Raw genomic sequence first — 23,846 nt, 5'->3', positions numbered from 1 at the left:
GATCTAACAATCAAGGCAAGAAGAAGCTGTTAGGGGCTGCTCAGTTGGCTTGCAGGTCAGGCAGCATATAAGTAATGGGAGGTTCTTCTAAGAGAACTTTGACCAATCTTGTCACCACAAACCCATAAAGACAATGTACATTAAAGACTATACCCTCTAGTGTACATACTATGTTATATGTGATATGTTATGTCATTCAAAAATTACCTAGAATGGTCAAAAAACTGAATTCTGTGCGTAGACAGGTGGAGATAGTCTTATAGGGCACATTACATATAGCAGTGAACTAGATAATGTGAAATATAATAGCATTGTGGTCAATGATAAATATTTTTAAAGAAAAAAAGCTATAGAAGTAAGGAAACATTCATTCATAGGTGGGTCAAAAAGAAGAGCCATGGAGGTAAAAAAAAGAATGATAATTTTATTCAAGTATATTCAAGGTCAATACAAGAAGTTCTCAGAGGAACTTTTCCTTACATGTGCTGTGTTAATGACAAGTGGACATCACTTAAGAGCAGAAGTGAACTTTCATGTGCAACATAGAAATGGTTCTTTACAGTAAGGGCAATGGAAAAGTATAAAGTAATGCTAGCAGATGCAACCAATAAGTTCAGGAACATTTTTGGAACAAAACAAGAATTTGATGCCAAGAAGTCACACAAACAGTCATTAAACAACTTAAAACTGTAAATGACATTGACAATGGAATTTATTGCCTCAATCGGAGAGGAAATGGCTTTTTTCACTTTTTTTTCTGTAAAAACACATGAAGCGAGTTTCATTTACAGAAATGGTGCCACAAGTCCACTCTGCCATGCCAAAGCCACATGCACATAGTATATGAGTAGACAGAGTCAATACAATAAGACAATGTATATCTTCTCCATGCTGCCATGTCCAAGATTGTGCCATTTTTGCTGCATCTGTATGTGGATCTGCAACCAAATACATTGCAACAACAGGTTGAAGGATTTTGGTCATGTTGCTAACCAACCCTGACCTATTTCAGCAGAGCATTGGCAGTCATATATCATATGATTTTGAGGGTGAGAGTCCTTAGAAATATAACGTTCATCATCAGTACCCATACTGTTTATTTTCTCTCTCTAAACCAGTAGTTTAAATGCAGTCTTTAGGTATACGTCATGTTTCGAGGATTTCCCAAAGAAGGAATTCCCATGCAGTTATGGGCAGTAAAGAAATTTTCAAAACATGGATTGTCGGTACATTGTTCGTCATGCAACAACATTGGTTTTTTATGCCAACTAAAGACTTGCCTCCTCCAGATTGTGGCTGCAGAGCTGAATAGTGATTAGGATGGTTGACATAGGGAGTGGAAGACAAGAAGACATGGAGGATAGATACATGATTACGTGAGAGAAGAGTAAAGAAAGGTAAAGCTATGACAGAAACATTGCATAGACATTCCAGGTAGAGATGGTGAGATGGGAGCTCATCTATGGAAAAAAGCCCTGAGGGAGTTAGGTAATGTGAGGGAGGTATTGGGACCTAAAGAATGTACGAATTAGAAAAAGATGAAAGAAACATGCAAAAAAAACCTATGTAATGAGCCCAGTTATATGAATTGTTACATTGAGTTTCATACTTCCAAAGTGGACTTGTTACCCATAGAAACCTGAGTCCACAAATTATTTTATCCAGTGCACTTTACATTAATGAAGGCTAAACTCTGATTGGCGACTATAGACCCCAAGACCACTTATTTCCTACACCACTTTTGATACCAAAGACTCATTTTTTTTCCCAAAATTTTTGGGATATGTGCTAAAAGTTAAAAAGATCAGACAAAAAAAAATATTATATTACAATAAAAAAAATTCTAATTATCGTAAATGATCAACTTATCTCCAGACACATTCGATCATCCATGTTCGCTTGTTATTCAGTACACGTTAGTTAACCCTTTTAAAAATAAAAAAAAGCTTTATTTGCATTACCCATGCCAAGCAATTACATGTCAGCTTGTGATAACAGTTCAAATGTTTTGTAACAATTTTCAGCAGCACGATCCAAGAATTTTTTTTCTTTTTTTCTTTTCTTTTTTTTTTTTTTTTTAATATTACATAATTCGAGAGTTGATAATGCAGATCTTTAAATAGTTATCTGCTCCCCCCTTGAAAAAAAGAGATTTTTTTTTTGTCGCAAGTAAAAAAAATATCAAATATAAATTTATGAAAGACCATTCATGACATATACAGTAAGTGTATATATTTTTGCTACAGCAGCTTGTGATATTTGGATTCAACTTAGATGCAAGGTCGTATATAACCTTTACTAAACACACTAGTATAAGACCATAAATGAATGTATACAGTCAGGCTTTGTCTGTGTATAGAGATACATTGCATTACTCTTTTACACATTAGCATACTCATAACCACGCCACTGTTATTACTTTTAGGCTGCATAAGTTCTTGATGTAAAAATATAAAGCGAAGTTGACCAAGATTGAGCCAACGGTTGTAAAGCATTCGTTCCCAGTAGTTCAGTTGAAAAGTTAATTCCTTTTATTAGCAAATAAATTGAATATGAAGGCTGCCAGAACTGTTGTGCACTTTTACATTGTAACATTCTGTAAACAATATCAAAAACCAATGATTATACAAACGATTCTTTGTCTCTGTCCGCGCATATTTTACAATCTGTGGACTCGTCGTTTTTGGAAGAGTCTTCTATTGTGATATTGTCACATGTGTCCCTGGTTACACTGTCGTATGAGGGTGGAAATGAAGTCGAAGACAAAGATTCCACTTTATCCATATGACGGCCGTAATTTTCATTCATCATGATTGCAATTAGACCCTCTTTTTCCGGGGCATCTTCTTCAATGATGTTATCATCACATGTCCGGTGACGATAAAGGAATGAGGCTTGTCTCATGGAGCGGTGAAGCAGATGTCTCCTGAAGGCTCTTTGGATGACACTGGCAGACACCTCTTCTTGTTTACGTCTTAGAGTGGTTGTAATAGGTTCATATGAAATTTTAGATGGGTTAGCCGCCATAAATTTTTCTTCCATTTGTATCTTTAGAGTATCCATCTCTCCAGATTCTCCAAGAACTCTTTTGGTGAAGGCAAATAAAATATCCAGGCAATGAATCCTATCTCCACTAACCATAGGCAGGTCCATTGCGATCAGTTTGACTTTATTTGGTATTGGTATACGTAAGGGCTCAGCAAGTGAGTCTGCAAATGTGGAAAGGACAGAGTAATCTATAAACTGTGTTGCTTCTGGGTCAAACTTCTCCCAGACTTCGTAAAACATTTCAAAGTCGTCTTCACTTAGAGGCTCTGTACTTTCCTCTGTAGCCACACTGAAGTTTTCCAGAATGATGGCTATGTACATGTTTACCACAATAAGAAACGATATGATGATGTAACTAACAAAGAAGACGATTCCTACAGGAGGATTACCACAGTTTCCAACAGTAGTGCTTCCTGGGTTGGGCATTTTAGGATCGCAATCGGGTTCCTTACTGTTTAATATCGGGCTGAGAAGACCATCCCATCCAGCCGATGTTGTGATTTGGAAAAGACATATCATGCTGTTTCCAAACGTTTCAAAATTAAACATGTCATCAATCCCACCCTCCTTCTTAACATAGGCAAAGTTTGACATGCCAAAAATGGCATATATGAACATAACAAGGAAAAGCAAAAGGCCAATATTAAAAAGAGCAGGGAGGGACATCATTAAGGCAAACAAAAGAGTCCTTATTCCTTTGGCTCCTCTGATTAGTCGAAGAACACGTCCAATTCGTGCTAAACGTATTATCCTGAACAAAGTCGGAGAGACAAAATAGTTTTTGATGATGTCTGAAAGAACAATGCCTGAAAAAAAGAAAAAAAGGAAAGGTTGAAAAGAGTTGAAACAAACTAACGTAATAACATGAATTAACCATCTAAATAAAGGCTTGTATGTTTGACAAGTGTTTGTACCCAATGGCATGGAAGGATTGGGAATTGGGCTGAAATCTGTGGAGCCACATAAGTGGTGATACATTTTTGTGGCAAATCTGTACCAACTACCCCCCCCCCCCTTAATCTCCAGTACTGTTCTGTAGCTTGACTGAATCCATGTCTGTCTCCTGGGGCTGTTATTTGAAGGAACACATCTATCCTGGTGGCAAAGGGTCTAAGATGTGGGGTCTAAAGCATCCATGCCCTAGGCCTACAGTGCCTCTCTTTTATAATTCTCTGCCTTTCTTCTTTGTAGATACACCCCTGAGCTGGATTTTAATTTTACAGCAGGCCTTGGGCACAGATGTTCTAGGCCCTACCTTTTTGAATAAAAGATATTTTTTTCTCCGTGTAACAATACCAAGAGAAAAACGGACCGGGGACAGCATGGAGTGAGGCAAGCTACAGAGCAGTACCAGCAATTTTGGGGAGGAGAGGTGGCTACAAGTTTACTTAAAACTAGCCATACATGACAGTTGTCCATTAATTTCCCTCACATTTTTTAAACATGTCCTCCTACACAAGATATGTCATTGCCACACACTTTTTCCCAAGGAAAAGGATCAGGCACAATGACCTTGGCATTGTTGGGCCATATATTAGGTAGCCATCAATAATCCACTCCAAGTCAAGTGACAATTCTGATCAGCCATACTGAACTTCATTATGCCTAATCCTTCATCCCTAATGGCAGAATTCTGGAGACAGGTGAGCTGTCCCATTACATACTAAATTGATTACTGATCTTGAAAAAGTTGGATTGGTGAATATATATTCATTGCTTACGGCCAGATTTAAAGGCATGAATTGGTTTATGAAATTCTTATATTAATTTCATAACTTTTTGTACATATCCAAATTCAGCATATAATAAACAGGATTTTTGCATTATTAGGCTAGGGCTACCTAGAGACTTTTGTAAGCTAGTGCAACAAGATACAGCACCGGCACAGCAATGTGAAATCCCGTATGGTATGCTAATCCTTGCAGGTAGGTAAAACAAGTATGTGCTTAGTGGGGTGCTCAGCTATGATATACAGTCTCTCGATTAGCAATATAATAAAAGGAAATTAGCGGCACTCATCACTTTGTCGCAGTTCCATTATTTCTTTATTGAAAAAGTAGCAAAACATATTATTGTGGTGTCTCACCTGCAATTTAGGTTTTGCTACTTTTTCAATAAAGAAACAATGGAACTGCGACAAAGTGGTGAGTGCCGCTAATTTTCTTTTTATTATATTGCTACCTAGAGACTTTGTTTGCTCAACATAAAGACTGAATTGTCACATTGACACATAGCATCTAATGATTGCCAGTATGGTCGTATGCCATCCCCCCGGCTTTACGTATCCACAATGTGACTGTCACAAACAAATACAAACCAGTTAGACTTTGAACCACAGGTCACAAGTTGCACATAACTTGCCAGCTTTGACCTTAGTATAAGTTCTATGTGACTTTGACTTTGACTTTTTATACGACTTGGTTATTTATCTTACAGCCAAATCGCTTAACACCAAATAGTAGAGAAATCAGATCCATGTCACCGTGTAGCCCAAGCCTTATGAAAGACTTGTAAACACTGCCTTTAATTTTCTTTTTAATTTTCCTTTCAAGCGGAATTGGAATCCTGTCTTCCTCAGTGTGTCAATTGGATGCCTCATGCGCCTCCACTCAAAGAATTGACTTGTCAATTCTTGGAGCGGAGAGTGGAGGTGCGCGACGCCTCCGATTGACACACTGAGGCAGGTGAGATTCCGCAGCGTGGGCTCCACCACGGAATTCAGCCTATTTTACTCAGTGTGAATGTACCCTAACTTTTAACGTTTCTGCTGTACAAAAACATAGAAAATTTACAGGTAGAGTTTTGGTGAACATGCATTGAATGTCGGAAGGAAAAATTGGCCACAGAAAATGCAAAACCAGACATTTGGCAAGATGAGCTATATGCAAGAGATTTATGACAACGCTATTGTCACTTGTAAGTATGCACAAAAAGTCTGAGAACTGTGGGTGGGGGGTATAGAATTGAATTGAACATTGAAATACACAGACTATAGGAATACATGTTTTGCTCACTGCAGCTAACTGGAAGCACATGTTGTAATTTTATTATTGTGATCACCCACATGGCCATTACACACATTATGAATCTAAAGCAGAACAGACAGACATCAAGGACAACGATTTTCTTTTCCTCTTATTTTTTTCTTGAAGAATTATGTAAATCACAGCAATTACAGCATAAAAGTATTACAAATGTTAAACCTATATAGCATGTACAGAGAACACTGATAAACGCCACAGAGGATGATTTGCATTTAGCAGATTAGTTCAAATTACATGTTATTAAAGCGTTACCGTCACTTTAAAAAAAACTTTTAACGTGTCACACAGACATGTCAAAGTTTTTGATCGGTTAGGGTGTGATTGTCCAGACCTTCACCAATCAGTAGACTGCCAGGAGAGACACACGACTGAGCGCTATACTCTCTTGCTCGCTGCTCTACCCATTTCGGTGCTTGAGACGTGTTCCATAGACTTACCATAGAACTCAACTATAGACAGGGAGAACAGCGAGCCAGAAACTAAAGCTACGCTACGCAATTCTCACGTCTCTAGTGATTGGTGGAGATCCCGGACCTCAACCAATCAACTTCTGACAGGTCTGTGTCACATATTTAAAGCCTTTTTTTAGTGACAATAACACTTAGTAGATTAAAGGGCAATTTAGTTAAAAACTACATGAGCTTGGAAAAGCCTCTTTTACTCCTTGTACAAGAGAATAAAAATATATTTTTTTATATTTTTATGGAAAACGGGTGGCTATATGAGTTTTTTCTAGGAAAAAATGCATACTACCTCACAGTGGCATAAAACAACAAATGAGCCATATGAACCCCCGTCGCTCCCCATGTTGCTCCCACTGTGCTCTCTTTTGGGCCTCGGTGTGTTCCTGCTTTGACGGCTTGTGATGTTATCCCCCAGTGCATCGACCACCTTCTAACTTTTAACCTGCTAATAGTTCTCTTAATAGCTCTCTCAATTATTCTTTGTAAAACCTCTTTATGCATAGGGAGGAACAGTAACCAGTTCATAGTGGGAGGCTGGCTACCATCAAGCAAGTTAAGCCGCTGCTATGTGACAATATCAAAGAGTTTAGTGTAACCATTACGCCTGTGACTGTTTCTTTAAAAGGGAATCCTTCATCAAGTCTTTCAAAACAGGAAAATACTACAAAGTTCTATGTACTTGGCAACGTTTCAAAACATCCTATAATGAATTCATTAAGTTCCTTGTGCAATGTTGGTGGTAATGGGGATATAAGTCAGTCCACACATACAGCCATCAGTAGTTGTAGTAAACTGGATCCTGAACTAAATCAATTTATGGCTTAAAAGAAAAATTTAGATACTTACCAACAACTGAAAGAATCACCACCACAAAATCAAAGATGTTCCAGCCGATGGTGAAGTAGTAGTACCTGAGAGCCAGGATTTTAAATACACATTCTCCAGAGAAAATGACCACAAATGCCAGGTTGATATTGTACAGTAAGTTTTCAATGTCCTCCGACTGTTCATCTGTTTCCACCATCATGGTAACCATGTTTAGACAAATAAGGACCATGATGGTGATGTCGAAGGCTTGCTTGGTTACAACGTCAAAGAAAAATCCTTGAAACTTGTTCTGTAAGGAAAAAAAAAAGTTCGATTATGAAAAACAGATGGAAATAAGTATTTGCTATAGAAGAGAAAATAGTAAGATTGATCAATGCGAACTTCTCAAGAGCCAGTACATATACAATAGATGGTTGTTTTGAGAAGTCTCAGATACACAACAGTAGTTCAACTCAATTCAATTTCTTTTTCTTTTTTTTTGTTTGCAGCTCAGATACCATCTTAGAATTCTGATGGGACAACCTTGTCCACATGTCATAATGGAACCTATGGACATCATATAGAACTGGTCTGGCTCAGAAGCCACCGCTATAAGCCATGTAATGGCTTAAAGGGGTTGGCCACTATATAGTAAAATTGCTCAGTGTAAAGAATTAGTAACTGTGCTTACTGACAGCAGCTCCCTGTGTACCTCATAGAGCTAAAACCAGACTCCCCTCCTCCAGGCTTCAGTGCCCTGCTCTGTGGTGAATCTGTCCATAAGACGGCCGACATGGAGGAGCATGTGACCATGCCCCGCCTCCAGTGTCCACCACTGAGCCTGTATATGCCTATGGAGGACACTGGAGGCAGGGCATGGTCACATGCTCCTCCATATCGGCCATTTTATGGACAGAGCAGGGCAGCCCAGCCTGGAGGAGGGGAGTCTGATATTAGCTCTATGAGGTACACAGGGAGCTGCTGTCAGTATAAACATTTACATTTACTAATACTGTACACTGAGCTATTTTACCATAAAGTGCCAACCCTTTAAAATTTTTAGCTGCAACAAATGTATCCATGTACCTTTTTGAGCAGATGCATTTACTCTGCATGCCTGTGTCTCCTACTGAGATTACAAACATCTCCAGAGACAATGCGCAATGACTTTAATAAAATGGAATAACCTAATAGTAAAAATAATACTGATGAGAATATTTTTACCTGTGGTCTTGGAATTGGTTTCTGCGGCTTCTTCGACCCTAATTTCTTCATAGCATTGTAATATTTTTTTTGTTCCTCTGTCATAAAAATATCCTGGCCCCCTAAGTAATGGGACAAAACAAAAAAAACATCATTATTATTATTATTATTATTATTATTGCAAATAATGGAGATCCATGTAATAAAGAACTGACAGAAATAGATTGGCTAATAATCCTGTTTATGCAATTTCTTCACAGAAGTTAAATTACACATTAGTTGCCATTTATGTTTTTGCAAACAATAAACTTTTAGCATTGTAAATGAAATGAATATTGTATATTAATATACTGCAATGACATAGGACATTAGAATTTCAATGTCTTAATTTTGGTATAATGCTTGGAGTTATTAACTACTTCCACAACATCATTTCATATTATCACCAAACTTCACATAAATCAGAGGTATATGTTCATCTATTCCCCCCCCCAATTGATAATGTGAAGGGTTTATTATTTTAGCTACTTACCCTCAGATCAGACACAGAACTTGTGATGCTCTAAGGCACAGGTGTCAAACTCACAATCTTCTAGCTCTTGCAAAATTACAATTCCCATTATTCCTGGACAATCAAAGCGAAAGCTTTGGCTGTCCGGGCATGATGGCAATTGTACTTTTGAAACAGCTGGAAGGCCTCAAGTTTGACTCCCCTGCTCCAAGGCTATGGTCACTTGGAGCCTTCTGGTTAGTATATGTAGCCGAAACCAAGAGCGGAACCAACGGAGAGTTAAAGTAAAATGAAGAGATTTGCCCCTTTTTCAGTGTTTTTGTCCCACTCCTGATGTTGGCTATACACACTATCCAAAACTCAACATGTGAACAAAGACTTAGGCCATGGCTGGAAAAAATAGTCCATTTCCAGCCATTTAAGTGCACTATATGGGATGCTTGGCTGGACTTTCAACAACTTTTCCAAACCGATACAGGTGATATAACATGATATAACATGCTACTTGAACTGTCTCTTCTGCCTCCCTCATAGTTATGTCAGGCTCATGACATGACTGTTTTGGAAGCCTTTTCGACAACTGCACCTTCCCTTTTTACTCTGGTTTATTTTTGGTACAATGGATTTGGGTGTGTGCCTTAAAGGGGTATTCCGGGAAAAAAATAACTATTCAAATCATAGGGGAAAAGTAGAAGATTGCGTGGGGTCCGACCCCTGAACCCCCTGGAGATCTCCGTAACAGACCCCGTCGGCTCTGTTATGAATAGAGCCCTGGGTCAGCTCTATTCATTCCAATTGAGCGGCAGAAAGAGCCGAGTACAGCACTCTCCTGGCATACTCAGCTCTTTCCATCGCTCTAAAGGAATGAATAGAGCCGCAGATCACGTACCAACCCGGGGCTCTATTCATAACAGAGCTGGCAAGGTCCAATACGGAGATTGGTTCAGTGTTTGGACCCCCGTGATCTCCTACTTTAAAGTTTTTTCCCCCCGGAATACCCCTTTAAGGTGGGTATACACCTTAAACTCTATGGGGACCTTTAGCCATCATAACTTAATCAATCCAAAAAAACCAAGTCAAAGACTAAAGTAGATGAGGAAACACTGATGGAAATGTTTAAACTGAAAACACAAGAAAAGTGAGCCTAAAACTCATCTACCTGCTACCCTAGAGCTTGTCAACCCTGTCGAGCACAGATACAAATGTCAGATTTCAGAGATTATTATATGGCACAGACTAAATAAAAAAAAAAACATAGAAACATAGAAAATTGTCGGCAGAAAAAGACCACTGGGTCCATCTAGTCTGCCCTTTTAGTATGATGATGTATTACCTTCATTTGTTTAGTACTATGATATGATGATGTATTACCTTCATTTATACTGATGAACAAATTCTGCATTTAACTTTGCCACTTGCTATAAAGCAGCTAAAATAGCTAAAACAGCACAGTCATAAAAGAAAACATCTTGATTTCTGAAGGAGCTGGATTTTACTTGCAGGCCGAGCCCATCCATCTTTCCTTTCTGCTTTGCAGCGGTCAGAATAGAATTATAATTTTTCAGAAAGGCATTGTGCACAGATTACTGAATCACATTCACTTCTAACAGCCATGTTATATTTCATGGAAAGATTTACACCTGTAACATTTGACTTTCCTGAGGTCTGAACACTTGAGTCCGCTCAGTCCAGCGTCTCTTTTACTAGTAATTAAGAAAGCTGCACTCATGGTGACCTTGCCGTTCCAGCTGGAAATGGATTATTCCTGTAAGATCTGAAATACCTCCTTCATTTACAGTCAAACCTATCTAATTGTTTTTTTGTTTTTTTTTTGTACTGTAAATCGAGTAGAATTATATTAACTATACAATCAATCATAACATAGTAACTACCCATAGACTCTAAACCTAAAACAAAATCTTCACATTAACCCATTAAGGCTATGCTCTCATTTCGGGGAAGGCGGCCTTCTCGCAATATAGATGGCTGACCCCATCACTCAGGGTTCAGGCACCATGAAAGCAATGACAGGTTCCCTTTAAGAAACAGATAGAACTATAGATTGAGTTGCTTTCACATGTTCTGTTATTACGGTCCGTGCATGGATGATTTACTACAAAGAAGAATTCAGAACACCTGGCATCATCATTCACTGTGATACCGGGAGCTCCAAAACTGTTTAAGTATTTTTTTACTGCACTGATACACTGTACAGTAGTGTCAAGTTTTGGAGCTCCTGGCATCATAATGAATCATAATGTCAGGAACTGAGAATTCTTCTCCATAACACATTGCCCATATTTATAACTGTGCACGGAATGTGTGAATCCCCCCTTATGCTAAAGGATTTTTTTTTTGTTTCTAAATAGTTTTGAGGGGTACTGCCTCCGCATACAGTATATATCCTCAGTTTGGGGACATCATGTATACTGCTTTGATAAGCATTTATGGAGTGTGTGGGTGGAAGTGATATGTCACAGGAAATATGTAAGTCACGGCTGCAACCTGAAATGTGAATATGCTGGACTATTTCAGAGAAACAAAATTATCATTATGATACCATTTTAATGTGTTAACATGTTAAGAAACTTAACTCTTTCACTATCACACCCTATGTGTAAAGTAAATATAACCATAAAATCTACCTACTAATGCTACTCTATCTATCTACTAATGCTTTAGGTATATGAATGACATCCCTGTATTACAGCTAAATATCAAGCCTGCCGGCTGTTTTGCTATCTGTCGGCACATGCAAGCTGATGATAAAACAGTGATATTCTTCTAAAGGGAAATTCCCTATCTTTCTCAACCCGAGATAGAGTTTTAGATGAGTCATTAAAGAAAAAGGCTCTTTGAAAAGTATTCTGGCTTATCTGATTCAGCTTTAAGAATTCTGGATTTTATATCTAGGGAAGTTAATGTTTTATGTCAGTCTCCCGAAAATCAAAGACCAGAAGTTTGGCAAAGAAGACGCTGGCAAACGCTATTCCACAGACTGATACGGAAGAGAATACAACCATTTTCTGTGAAAGAAAGATTAACAGACAGACGGATAGACAACGCACAGAGAGAGATGGCAGAACTGTGAAATTGTGAGATATTAGATAGATAGATAGATAGATAGATAGATAGATAGATAGATAAATAGATAGATAGATAGACAATAGATAGATAGACGATAGATAGATAGATAGACGATAGATAGATGATAGATAGATAGGCTATAAATGATAGATAGATAGATAGATAGATAGGTAGGAGATAGATGGATAGATAGATAGATAATAGATAAATAATAGATAGATAGACAGACAAATATATATATAAATAGATAGATATTGAGTTTGATACTTATCTTTTTCTTTTGTTGATTGAAATTGTCTATAATCACACCAATGAAGAGGTTCAGAGTGAAGAAAGATCCAAAAATGATGAATATGACAAAGTACAGGTACATGTATTTATTGATTTCATATATTGGCTGTTGCTCAATCTAAAATAAAATAAACAGAAGGATAAAACACTCACTTTAAAAACATTTGTACAGTAAGTACTCCTTTAGAAAAAGATGTAACATGTACTTCTGCAGTCAGTTGCTGAATATCAGTCTCTTTTTATCAGTAAATTTTCAGTTAATATTATAGTAGCCTATATTGTTCTATAACCCCCCACAAATGTAAACAAATAAACAAATTCAAGGTATCCACTGATTACTTATTCAGCTCTTTTAGCGTATGTTTGACTCACATATTTGCTGGACAAGGGTTCATTCCCTATGGAATGATAATAATATAGCATGGAGGTTTGAATATTGAGGAGTAACTCTGTTTCTCGTCATTATATACCAAGTATATGGCATTCCCCTGTGCTGGCCAAATCTTTTATTTTCACTTGTCCTTGTGTGAGTGGAAACTAGCTATCATGTCTTCCATACGCTACATACACAATGAAGAGTGGATTCTGCTCCTCTATATATCTCTATAGCAAATCCTCAGAAACAGGAGCATCATGGAGGACATTATAGAGCTGGACTGAGAAGTGCAATAGTAGTGGGTGAGATATGTCACTTAGATCTTTCAGCACTTTCTGCCCATCTTACTCTGTAACTAACTATCTTCAAGTAAGGATTCTAAATTTGTCTCATTTGTGTGTGTATACTGTTTAGAGCTCCCACAGTCAGCCATAAACACCTTTGTTTGTAGTGGTGTCTTGAACAAGAAATCTGAACAGCTGTAGACTGGAACCATATCATCTTTAGAGATGTGTCCAGCTTCTGTTTGGGATATGACGAACGTCATTCAATTTTAGAGGCCTTGTGGTAAGCGCTGTCTTTACTTTGGAGTGACACACTGCCCCCTGCTGGTGTGATGATCTTGAGCCATTGTATATGGCAGTCAGTCACACCTAGTAGTGATATGAAGGACACTAACAACAGCTCAAGATATTGTACAGTTGAGTTTCATGGCTTCCAATTGGCATTTTATAGTAGGATGAGCATTATCCTACTATAGAATACAAGTTGGAATCCATAAAAACTGTACATAGAACATTCTGTGCCAGCCCAGCTACCAGATTTACTGACAATTGGGCATTTGTGGGTTAAACAGGGTTGCCAACTTTAGCTACGACTGAGCAGGATCTATGGAACCTGTATGTCTCCCATGTCCAGTTGTTTCCAGGCTAATGGCCCAGCAGGGTACTAGAGCCAATTGTGCAGGTTTCCCCAATAACATTCTCTTTAGTGAATACCACTGGTGCATCGCTTTCCTGATTTTCACATTGATAGACCAGCGCCGGTGCGGGGATACCGACGCCGCTTTCCTTTTTTTGAACCATGGCCTGGGCATTGATTCTAATGTGAGTGGGCCGGCCCGTCTCCAGTGCTTCACCCCCGGCCAGTGCCCGGGAATACACTGCACCGGTCTATCAATGTAAAAATCAGGAAAGTGATGTACCGGTGGTACATTCGCTTTAATATTATAATAACTTAAAGGAGACCTGTCACCCCCCGCGCCGGGGTGACAGGCTCCCGACCCCCAGATAGATCCCCTTATACTTACCTCATGTCGCTGAGTCCCGCTGCCGGAGTCGGTCCCGGGACGGAGATATCCCGGGGAGAAGCCGGCGCGCGCGCTGTGGTGTTGGGTCCGGTGTCCATAGAGAATGAATGGAGCCGTGCTCGCGCAGCAGAGATGAGTCCGGCTCCATTCATTCTCTATGGACGCTGGACCCATCTCCAAAGCACGCGCGCCGGCTTCTCACCGGGATATCTCCATCCTGGGACCGGCTCCGGCAGCGGGACTCGGCGACATGAGGTAACTATAAGGGGATCTAGCTGGGGGTCGAGAGCCTGTCACCCCAGCACGGGGGTGACAGGTCCTCTTTAAATATATTATCATTGCATTCAAACATAGGCTCACACAACGACACATAGGTTCACACAACGTCAAAAATAGAGAAAAGGCGGACGATTTCGCTATTTAAAAAAAGTACGTTTTTGCCGCGATTTAACTGACTGCAATGTTAATGCCTTGAAGTCAATAGGAAGACGGATGTCCAATGCACACAATATATTTGAAAACTGACTTTTTTACCGCGGACGTTAAAATAATGGACTTTTCAATTAAGTCTCACCCAAAGGCCAATTAGCAAATCCAAACTGGAATAATGTACAAACAGCCGTCATTGCACTGATGGGAGGCCAGGCTGCTAAATAACATTCATTATTTTAGATTTAAAATAACGGACGTAATTTTAAGCGGAGCTGAAAAAACTTTTTGCGTGAACATAGCCATACAAAGTCTTATTCCTTTTTGGTCCTTTTTTTTTTTCTCAATGAGTATATTAATAGCCAATTACTGCTATTATCCAGATTGTAAACCCTCGCGGGCAGGGTCCTCTTCCCCATGTACCAGTCTGCCATTTGCCTTCATGTAATGTGTTCTGATCTTGTGTTGTTTCTGCCTATCTACCCCTATCTATTGTATAGCGCTCTGGAATTATATATCCAACATAAAAATCTGTGTGTGGCAATGAATATAACCGAACCTAAATGCATGTGACAAACATTCTCCTGTGTATTAGAGAAATCCCACTCACTAATACACCAAGTTACTGTTCTGTATGATTCACCCACCATCCTGCGCTCATGTTCATGTTAGAGCAGGTCACCCATCTTCGATTGCTAAGATTCCACTTTGTTCATGTTAGCAGTCATCCAAATGCACAAGCGGCCAGATTATATCGGATGTGGCATTTAACATAATGACCCCATTTGAAAAACAGGAGCATTAAGAACTTTCTCTCCTGATAAAAAGGTTCAGGTTTAGCAATAGTTTCACTATACTGTATGTAATCTATGTAAATGTAACGCAAAATAACAGAAAAAAAATAAATACTTTATACAGCTCTATACAATATAGACAGAATTAGTATTATTTGTGTTTGTTTTACATGGCTAATCTCTATGAGACAAGGAGCAATTAATTCCTAATCTGTTAAATCTGTTTAATTAATTTATATTAATGAGCTCTTCCTGACAAGTCCAAATCAACCCACTCTATATCATCTGGGAAATAAATGGAGGCGATGAAAACCATGTGTCAATCGGGAGAAAGAAGAATCTGATATACAACAGCCAGTCCACTTACCATTTAGAATACAATGGCAGAGGACCACCGAGTGTGAGCGAGAGACAGACACCAAGATTTAATTATTATACTAATGTTTTACATTTAGCAGTACATTGCTTGGTGCCACTATTGCTTGTAGCTTTTTTCTTTCTTTCTATTATTTAGAAGAATAGCCTTTGGAATGCTGCGTAATGTACAGCTGCCAACACATTACTCTATTTCCCATTAATAGGCTTTAGTAAGAGCAACTTCTTTCCTAAGTGTTCTCTCCAACATGTACAATAAAAAGAACCCTAGCTTTCCTCCCTGATTACTAATACAATGTGGAGTGATTGTTATCGACATCACAATTAAAGACAAAAACAATCCAACTAAAGTAATAACACACAAACAGTTGTCCACTTTTTAAACATCCACAGGGTAGGGCGACAAAATAAAGCTGAAGATTACCCTTTTTTTCATCCAGTTTTTTTCCAACATGCATGGAGTAGAAAACCAGAAAAAGTCACTGGGCGAGCCCTGGGGGATCAGGTAGGTGAATATGTGCAGGTTTTTTTGTTGTTGGACTTTTGTTTGTTTATATTTTCGTAACATACCCAATAGCAATTGCCGTAAGTTTCTGCATATAAGACTGCTTTTTAGCCCAGAAAAATCTTCTTGAAAGTCAGGGGTCGTCTTATACGCTGGGTGTCTTCTTATAGGGCGGGTGCTCAGAAACTTCGGAACTGGACTGGAGAATCTGCAGTCGCTGCATACGGTGGGGGGGGGGGGGGGCTACAAACCGTCTGCATCTCTGCTGTATGCAGTGACTGTATGAAGGGCAGAGCAAGCTGTAGGCGTCCGGGGTATAGATACAGTAGACAGTATAGATACAGTAGACAGTAGAGTGGCACTGTGCCGAGAGAAACACACCTCTTTCACTGGTCTGGCCACCCTTGTATCCTACTGGTATCCCAAACTCTCTATTTTAACTTGGAAAACTCTGGGTCACCTAGTCGTCTTATACACCGGAAAATATGGTAAAAAAAAAAATATGTATCCGGAAAAACCCTTTAATCTTGCATAACCTCTACATCTAGTAGGTGTGCATCAGTATACCTTATGCACATAATTATGTTTTAGCTAAAACCTAAAGGGAATCTGCCAGCTGCGATACGTGTTTCAAACTGCTGACACTGATAGAAAGCTGTTAGGTCAATGAGACACATGGTACAGTACCTTTCATGTTTCTATCCATGCATTGAGAACGTAGAAAAATGCTTTTATTCTATAGTACAACAAGGCTTTTCCAAGCTCCTGAAGTACTGCTAGCCGTAACACCTTCTTACACCCCTTCCCTTAGCTGAGCCTGCTTGAGACTGGGCTTTTAGGTGTTAATCAAGCAGAGAAGGAGGATGCATTCCAGCTTTCAGCTATACAGGAGTTTGGGAAAGCCTCTTTGACTCTTTGCTCCAGAGAATAAAAGTATTATTCTACATCCTGGAAGACAGATGGATATATGAAAGGTACCGAGTGTCTCCTTGACCTAACAACTATCTAACACTGTCAGCAGTTTGAAACTTGTTACGCCTGTGGCGGAGTCCCGTGCTCTGGGCAGCTGCCGCAGCCGCGTTCTCCCCCGGCTGCCTGAGGCAGACGCCACCCATGTGCAGAGGCCTGACGTTGCTGTTGCTTTGGCCCCTGGGGGCATCTTACTGATCCACGCTTCTGTTCCCCGCTGTCCCGGCTGGCACGCACGTCCCCGCCTCCTAGGGTGAGTGTGCATCGGCTTTCACAGATTTAAAAGGGCAGTGCGTCCCTTATTGGTTAAGTGCCTCTGCATGCTTCCTGTAAGTGTGTGGTCCCAGCTCTCTAAGATTCCTGCTCATGGTTTCTGGTTCCAGCTACATGTGGTTCTGCCTGTGTCTGCTGTTCCAGTTAGAGCCATAAGTCCTGCTGTATTCCAGCCTGCCTGCCTATGTGTCTCCAGCTGCACCTCGCCTGCCACCGCTAGCAAGCCAAGCCAGGGGCAGCGACCTGGGGATCTGTTGCGGCAAGTCCATCCCGCCCCGCAGTAAGCACTGATGCAGACCAGCGGCCCCTTAGACTCCCTGGTGCGGCTTATGTCATCGCTACTGGTGGAACAGCGGATCCACGACTCCAGTCGGTACAAAACGTAGCAGTTTGATTGGACTGTTAATGCAATTCATTAGGATGTTTTATATCATCAAATAAAATACAATCGTAAACAGCGTGTTTTTATGCAGACATTCCATAAAAAATCCTACACATTTCATCTCTGTAAATCCATGACAACTCAATGAATTACTCATTAATAAAAGCATATCAACCATACTGACCTCACGCGAGTCGACGGCAGCATACATGATGTCCATCCATCCTTTAAATGTTGCCTAAAATAAGAGAAAAAATATGTTCAAAATTATTTTTTTTTGGTTTACCTGTATTTTTCTATTATTGTTTTGTGCTACATCTGATGCTTCCCAATATTGAACGGTGCTCGTACACTGAACATAATATCTGATCCAATGATGGGGCTCACATCACAAAAGCTCTTTACAATGGCAGTTAATATCCAATTTACAATGGTGGCCAGGTCTTTGGCAAAAAAAAAAAAAAAAAAAAAAAGTAGTGTGTACAAAGCCTCCTATTCTGTTTTCAAGAGGAAACAGCTGTGACCCGCCACAAGGGAGAAACACAGAACAATAAGGAAATAAAACACGTTGTCAGGATGCCAGCAAAGTATCACCATGTCTGCACATTACATATTGCAGTAATTAGCACCGTTTCTGTGTCTATGTAAATAATGCATTGCTAGGGCGCTATGTCATTACTGGCGCGCTGTCAGCTCCGACTACAAAATCCCAACAGCGAAATGATCAGGCCGTGATGCGCAAGACATTTCTACATCACTGCTGGCTGAGGGGAGCACCAGAAAATATAATCTGAAAGTGGAAGAAATGAATATTGACTAATGTAGGGATTTTTTTTTTGTTAAACTAGTAAATGACTTGAGTTATAGAAGCATAATAAAAACATATGCAAAACATAAACATTATAAACCTATAACCTATAAACATTATAAACATTATAAACATTATAAACCTCCATAACTTTAATGAAATTGTTATACTAAAATAGCTGTAAAAGTAAACATAATAGGAACAGCACGGCAAAAACTTCTATGGTAACACTTTCACGACCTCTGGCCATTGATGCATCAATGCCCAGGTAGTTTTTGGACATCAGCTTATGGGATCATAATGATCCCATAAGCTGATGTCCCTATGTCTGCCCCCTCTTCTGTCCCCTGTCGCGCGCCCTATCTTCCCTCCCTCCCCCCACGGCCTCCGTAGCCAGGAAGCTGGAAGCCTGAAGCTTCCGGTTTCCATGGCTACCATCGGGGTTCTGCAATCACTGGTACTGCAGTACCATCCAGGATAAACTTTACTGACACCAGCCGTTCTGTGACACGACCGGGTCACAGAACGACCAGCGTCATTCGTTGTGTGAATGTGGCCTTGAAGTGAATTCCCCTTTAAGTACCTAAATAAAAATTAGAGGTTCATAAATTCTTAATGGCCTTAACTGTGTTACATTTTTTTATACATTTCTCCTAGCATGCAAGATGTGCTTTAGTTGACTTAATAATGGAAATGTATACTATGTAATAGACCAAACATACAGGAACCTCCACGCTGTTTGAGAAGATAACACCGGAAAATACATTTGCCACTTTTCCAATCAGCTAGAATCAGAAAATCTTTAATTTTCTTTTTCTTCATGGCTACTTTCCCAATCACTGATGATTTTTTACCATAAAACAATTTTCTGATTGAGTACAGTACAAATAAAGCTGTTCTCTGGAAGTCTAATGTGATTCCACCTACAGCTTCCTACTGAAATGAAGGGGAATTAAACTTTGTGACTGGTTTAATCATTTCAGGTTACAAAAAGGAAGAAAAGGAAAGCTGAATAACAGATGGACTTCTTAAAGATAAGTCTTTAGTGACTGCGCTTTTTAAAATACAATATAAGCTGGCGGAGTAATAAGGTGGCATTGATTTAAGGTGAATTTGCCATGGCAGACAGACTTTATTGGATATGAAAGCCTAACAGCTTGTTGCCTGAAAAATGTATCCTCTGACCTATGTGAAAGTTATAATCTCTTTATCATATATTTAAAAGAAAATCTATCACATGCACCAGCTGGCACATACTTGAAGCCCATGGAACCCTGATTTAAATGCAGTTTTCCGTTCTCAAATCCACTGTAGCATTCTGGAGATATTTCCAAAAATAGTTTTATGCTAATGAGGTGCTTTGGTGCACTGAAGGGTGCACAAGTTCCTGCCTGCAAAGAGGTCAGAAAAATGATAGGGGTAGGATTTACTTATAATGTGAGTGTAGCAATAATGTCATGGAGAGGGAAGGGTATGCAAAACTGAAAAGGGAAGCCATTCTTATTGACTTACGAGAAGTGGTAAACAATGCACTTAGGGGCTCTTGATTGCCCCCGGTGCACCAAAGCGCCTTATTAACATAAAACTATTTTAGTATATTTCTCCAGAACGCCACAATGGATTTGAAAAAGGAAAACTGTGTTAAGCAAGGAACCACAGGCTACAAGTACATAACAGTGGGTTAGTATGCATGCATGTAATGATAGATTCCCTTTAAATGATAGTGTATGTATTTTTAATAAATCATGTGCAGGTTTGGAAATATCTATAGGCACAGTGGGCACCCTGAAGGCACTTCTTGATGGGATTTATAGATACTGCAAATACACTGAACAATGCATAAGTAAATTATGCCTATTTATATCTAATTAGATTACAGTGATGGCGGCTGTACAGGCTGCTAGCAACTATTAGAAGTGTAATATAATGTTCTGATTTATTTTTAAAATTTTTAAAGTAATTAATGTAGAACAAACTGAGGGTCTGCAGGGACCTTGAGGCCATTGACCTTCAGGCACTTTGGGATGCTATGGGTGGTAAGTCCACTCCTACTTCTAATCCCTTCCGGTTATGGTAATGCTATTGTGATTTAGGAACAAATCTCTCTGCTATAATAGCACATAAAAACATATACATAGAATTTTAGTGAAGTGTTTAAGAAAACCTGTGACAAGTTTCATGCTTAAAACCATAAAACCATGAAAGACTCCTTCTGTACACTGACGTATCAGTCACTCAGAAATGACCATCCACAAAAGGATCTACAAGCAATCCCTGGCAATGTTTCCTGCTCCTCTGGCCCTTACCTACCCAAATAGGGAGAGACTGATCAATCAGAAAAGACCCTGGGCACCAATCCAATTACTTGGAGCCCTGTTCTTAGCTTCCAGAATTACATTATTACACATGAGATTCCTCCAGACAGCCCTGAGACACTCCCTCCCTTTCCAGAACTTAGTCTTCCTTGTAACTTTATATATCCCTCTGCAGTTGTGGTAGGGCAATTTCTGTCCTACCCAAGAAACCAGGAATGCAGTGATGTAGTAGATAACTCCATAACTGAAACTGCCCTTTTATGAGTAAGGGTCCTATTACATGGAGCGATTTTTAATTATTAACGACTAACGATAAGCAATCACAAATAAGATTATTTATCGTTAACCTGAAACATTCACCATATTACACAGAACGATGGTCGTTAGTTACGATCATTACTACGATCGTTATTGCGATTGTTACTATGATCGTTTATTCCTTCTGATCCCAACAAAACAATGGACAATGTGCAATTACACTGAACGATTAGTGAAAATATGCGGAACTTGAGCGAACGAATGTGGAATTGCAGCGACTAATTAGCGAAAATTTTAGGTTCAGATGTAAATCAACGACATACGAATGATTTTTCGATCGTTGCCTGCAATTACACAGAACGATTATCGTTTAAATTCGAACGATATAACGATTTTTCGCACGATAATCAGCCCGTGTGATAGGACCCTAAGACCTGGCAGGGATAAACCTCTCACAACTAGATGGCCTTAAGTGGTATCTCATATGATACTCTGCAGTGTTAGTTGACAGAAGTTCTATGTTGTTGATCTATCACTTGCTGCACTTGAGATCAGAGCAAGCCCAGTGATGAAACTCTGCCCTCTCTGCCTTTACAAGGGCAGGGGCATCATGGGAAATGTAGACTGCATAAGGAAAGCCATATCAGAAGAAAATACAGAGTAAATATGGCAGACAACCAATAAATAAGAAACAGTAAGAAAATTTGCATATGTCTTTGATGGCAACACCATTGGCCAGTCCCACTAATGTCCTTCTATATTTCATCTCCTCCCAGTATCCACATTAATAACTGCTGCTATAGAGAATAAATATGGCATTCTACTTACCACTTGAAGAAGAGCCAGATAGCCTGCCCCAACATTATCAAAGTTGACTTTGACCTTAGTCCAGTAGACGTCTGTCCCGTTGTCCATCAGCGTTAAACACATATTCCTGTTGTCTACTATGGCCACATCAACCTCTGTCTTGTTCTCAGCGTATATACATTTTCCAAATTTTCCAGCAAATAAATTCACTCCCATTATGCTAAAAATTAGCCAGAAAATGAGACACACCAGCAGCACATTCATGATGGATGGGATAGCCCCTATTAAGGCGTTCACTACGACCTTAAAGTGGAACAAAACATAAGTAGTCAGTAAATATTACAAACAAACACAGAAGTAGTAAAGTACTAATATCACAATACACAGGCCAGTCAGCTTGATTGTATAGTCAGCAAAATGGGGTATGCCTTACTACTCAATACTGTGCTTGCTGCTAAAAGGATATTGAGTTGATAGAATCTTTTTAAAATTGCAATAATGATATCAACACTATAGAAAAAAGGCACTGCTTCAATAAAATCAAGCTTTATGGTTCTTTATAGTCTACACATGTTTAGTACATAGATTCAATCATTGGATTATTATTAGTTAATTTCAGAGAGGAAAGGGGAGCCCAACAGCCAACTTTACCCTGTTGTCTCACATTATGAAAGCGGTTGTCAAGCTTTTTAATATTAGTGACCTATTGTCATAGATGGTTGAAAAAAAGTTAAGTTGTATCAACATATTCATTCCCAATGATTCATGTGGAGAGACACGAATGCTCTAGAGATATGACTGTTGAATTAAAGGGCATCGCCAACGTTGGACGTTACAGGCTGCTTGTAAAAAAAAATTGTGTCTGTGTCCGTGGTATTATTTCCTGCCCTGTGTTCTGGCAGTTCAGTATTATCACAGGAACACTGGGTCAGAGTTACGGAAACCGTAAAAGTCTTAGAAAGTGTAAATTTAGTCTAGATAGTCTCGGAATGCTCCGGATTTATCAAAATGGCTCATGCTGTTTGATAAATTTGGTACATCTTTTATCCAACTTTACACCACCTTTTAGTTGGTCTAAGGTAGTATTGTCATTGTCCAAACTTTTTACATGTCTTCCAAACATGTAAGAGTTTACATTGCACTTGGTTTCAGCCTTGAGACTTATTGCGATAAGTGGATGCGCTCTACTTCCCGGCTGTCCGCAAAATTTGCCCCATTCTTCCCATTACTATGGAGCAATTTGAGTTGGACCTTGCAGATGGCCGCTTATAATTAGCAATTGCAGTGGTCTCTGGACTGGGAACCAGTACAATCTGAACCTTTCACATGTCTGGTTTGGATTAAAAATATAAAGCGACTGTACAACTATAACTACTTAATTAAGATTTCCATATCACTTGATCGGCGCTGACGCTCACATTGTGATGGTGATGTCCATTCCTCCCATTGCTGGTTCCTAAGATCTCTGGTTTGTACTTGTCAGGTTTGGTGCTCCCAGTGCACCGATATCTCCTCCCCTCTTCAGAATGAAGTCTGTCCCCAGCCTGACGTGTCACAAAGGGGAGGAAATATCAGTGTACTGGGGGCCCTAGGCCCGCCTTCAGGGCGCCAAACCAGACATTTGCATAAGTACAAACCGGAGAAGATCTCAGGAACCAGGCTGCAATGGGAGCAACAGACAGCACTGTTACAATGTGCATGGTGGCGCTGATCAGCTGATGTGGAAATCTTAATGGAGTAGTTATAGTGGTACATTCACTTTAAATAAATGACAGTTCTACTATATAGTAA

At 39.5% G+C, this 23,846-nt stretch overlaps 1 protein-coding gene across 1 annotated transcript in view; it reads right to left on the bottom strand.

The window, feature by feature from the left end:
* Positions 1 to 404: 404 nt before the first annotated feature.
* LOC138783756 (sodium channel protein type 5 subunit alpha-like) overlaps positions 405 to 23,846 on the bottom strand; it is a 317,116-nt gene continuing 293,674 nt past the window's right edge. The window contains exons 22-27 of the mRNA XM_069958852.1: positions 22,077 to 22,358; positions 18,052 to 18,105; positions 12,436 to 12,573; positions 8,588 to 8,692; positions 7,403 to 7,673; positions 405 to 3,854 (exon numbers count right to left, since the gene is read on the bottom strand). Coding sequence (XP_069814953.1) covers positions 2,623 to 3,854; positions 7,403 to 7,673; positions 8,588 to 8,692; positions 12,436 to 12,573; positions 18,052 to 18,105; positions 22,077 to 22,358 — 2,082 coding nt within the window. The 3' untranslated portion in view covers positions 405 to 2,622. The remainder of the gene's footprint in view (positions 3,855 to 7,402; positions 7,674 to 8,587; positions 8,693 to 12,435; positions 12,574 to 18,051; positions 18,106 to 22,076; positions 22,359 to 23,846) is intronic.

The sequence above is a fragment of the Dendropsophus ebraccatus genome, chromosome 2 (assembly GCF_027789765.1).
Source record: "Dendropsophus ebraccatus isolate aDenEbr1 chromosome 2, aDenEbr1.pat, whole genome shotgun sequence".
In the NCBI taxonomy this organism is placed as follows: domain Eukaryota; kingdom Metazoa; phylum Chordata; class Amphibia; order Anura; family Hylidae; genus Dendropsophus; species Dendropsophus ebraccatus.
This window is presented reverse-complemented; position numbering and strand designations above follow the sequence as displayed.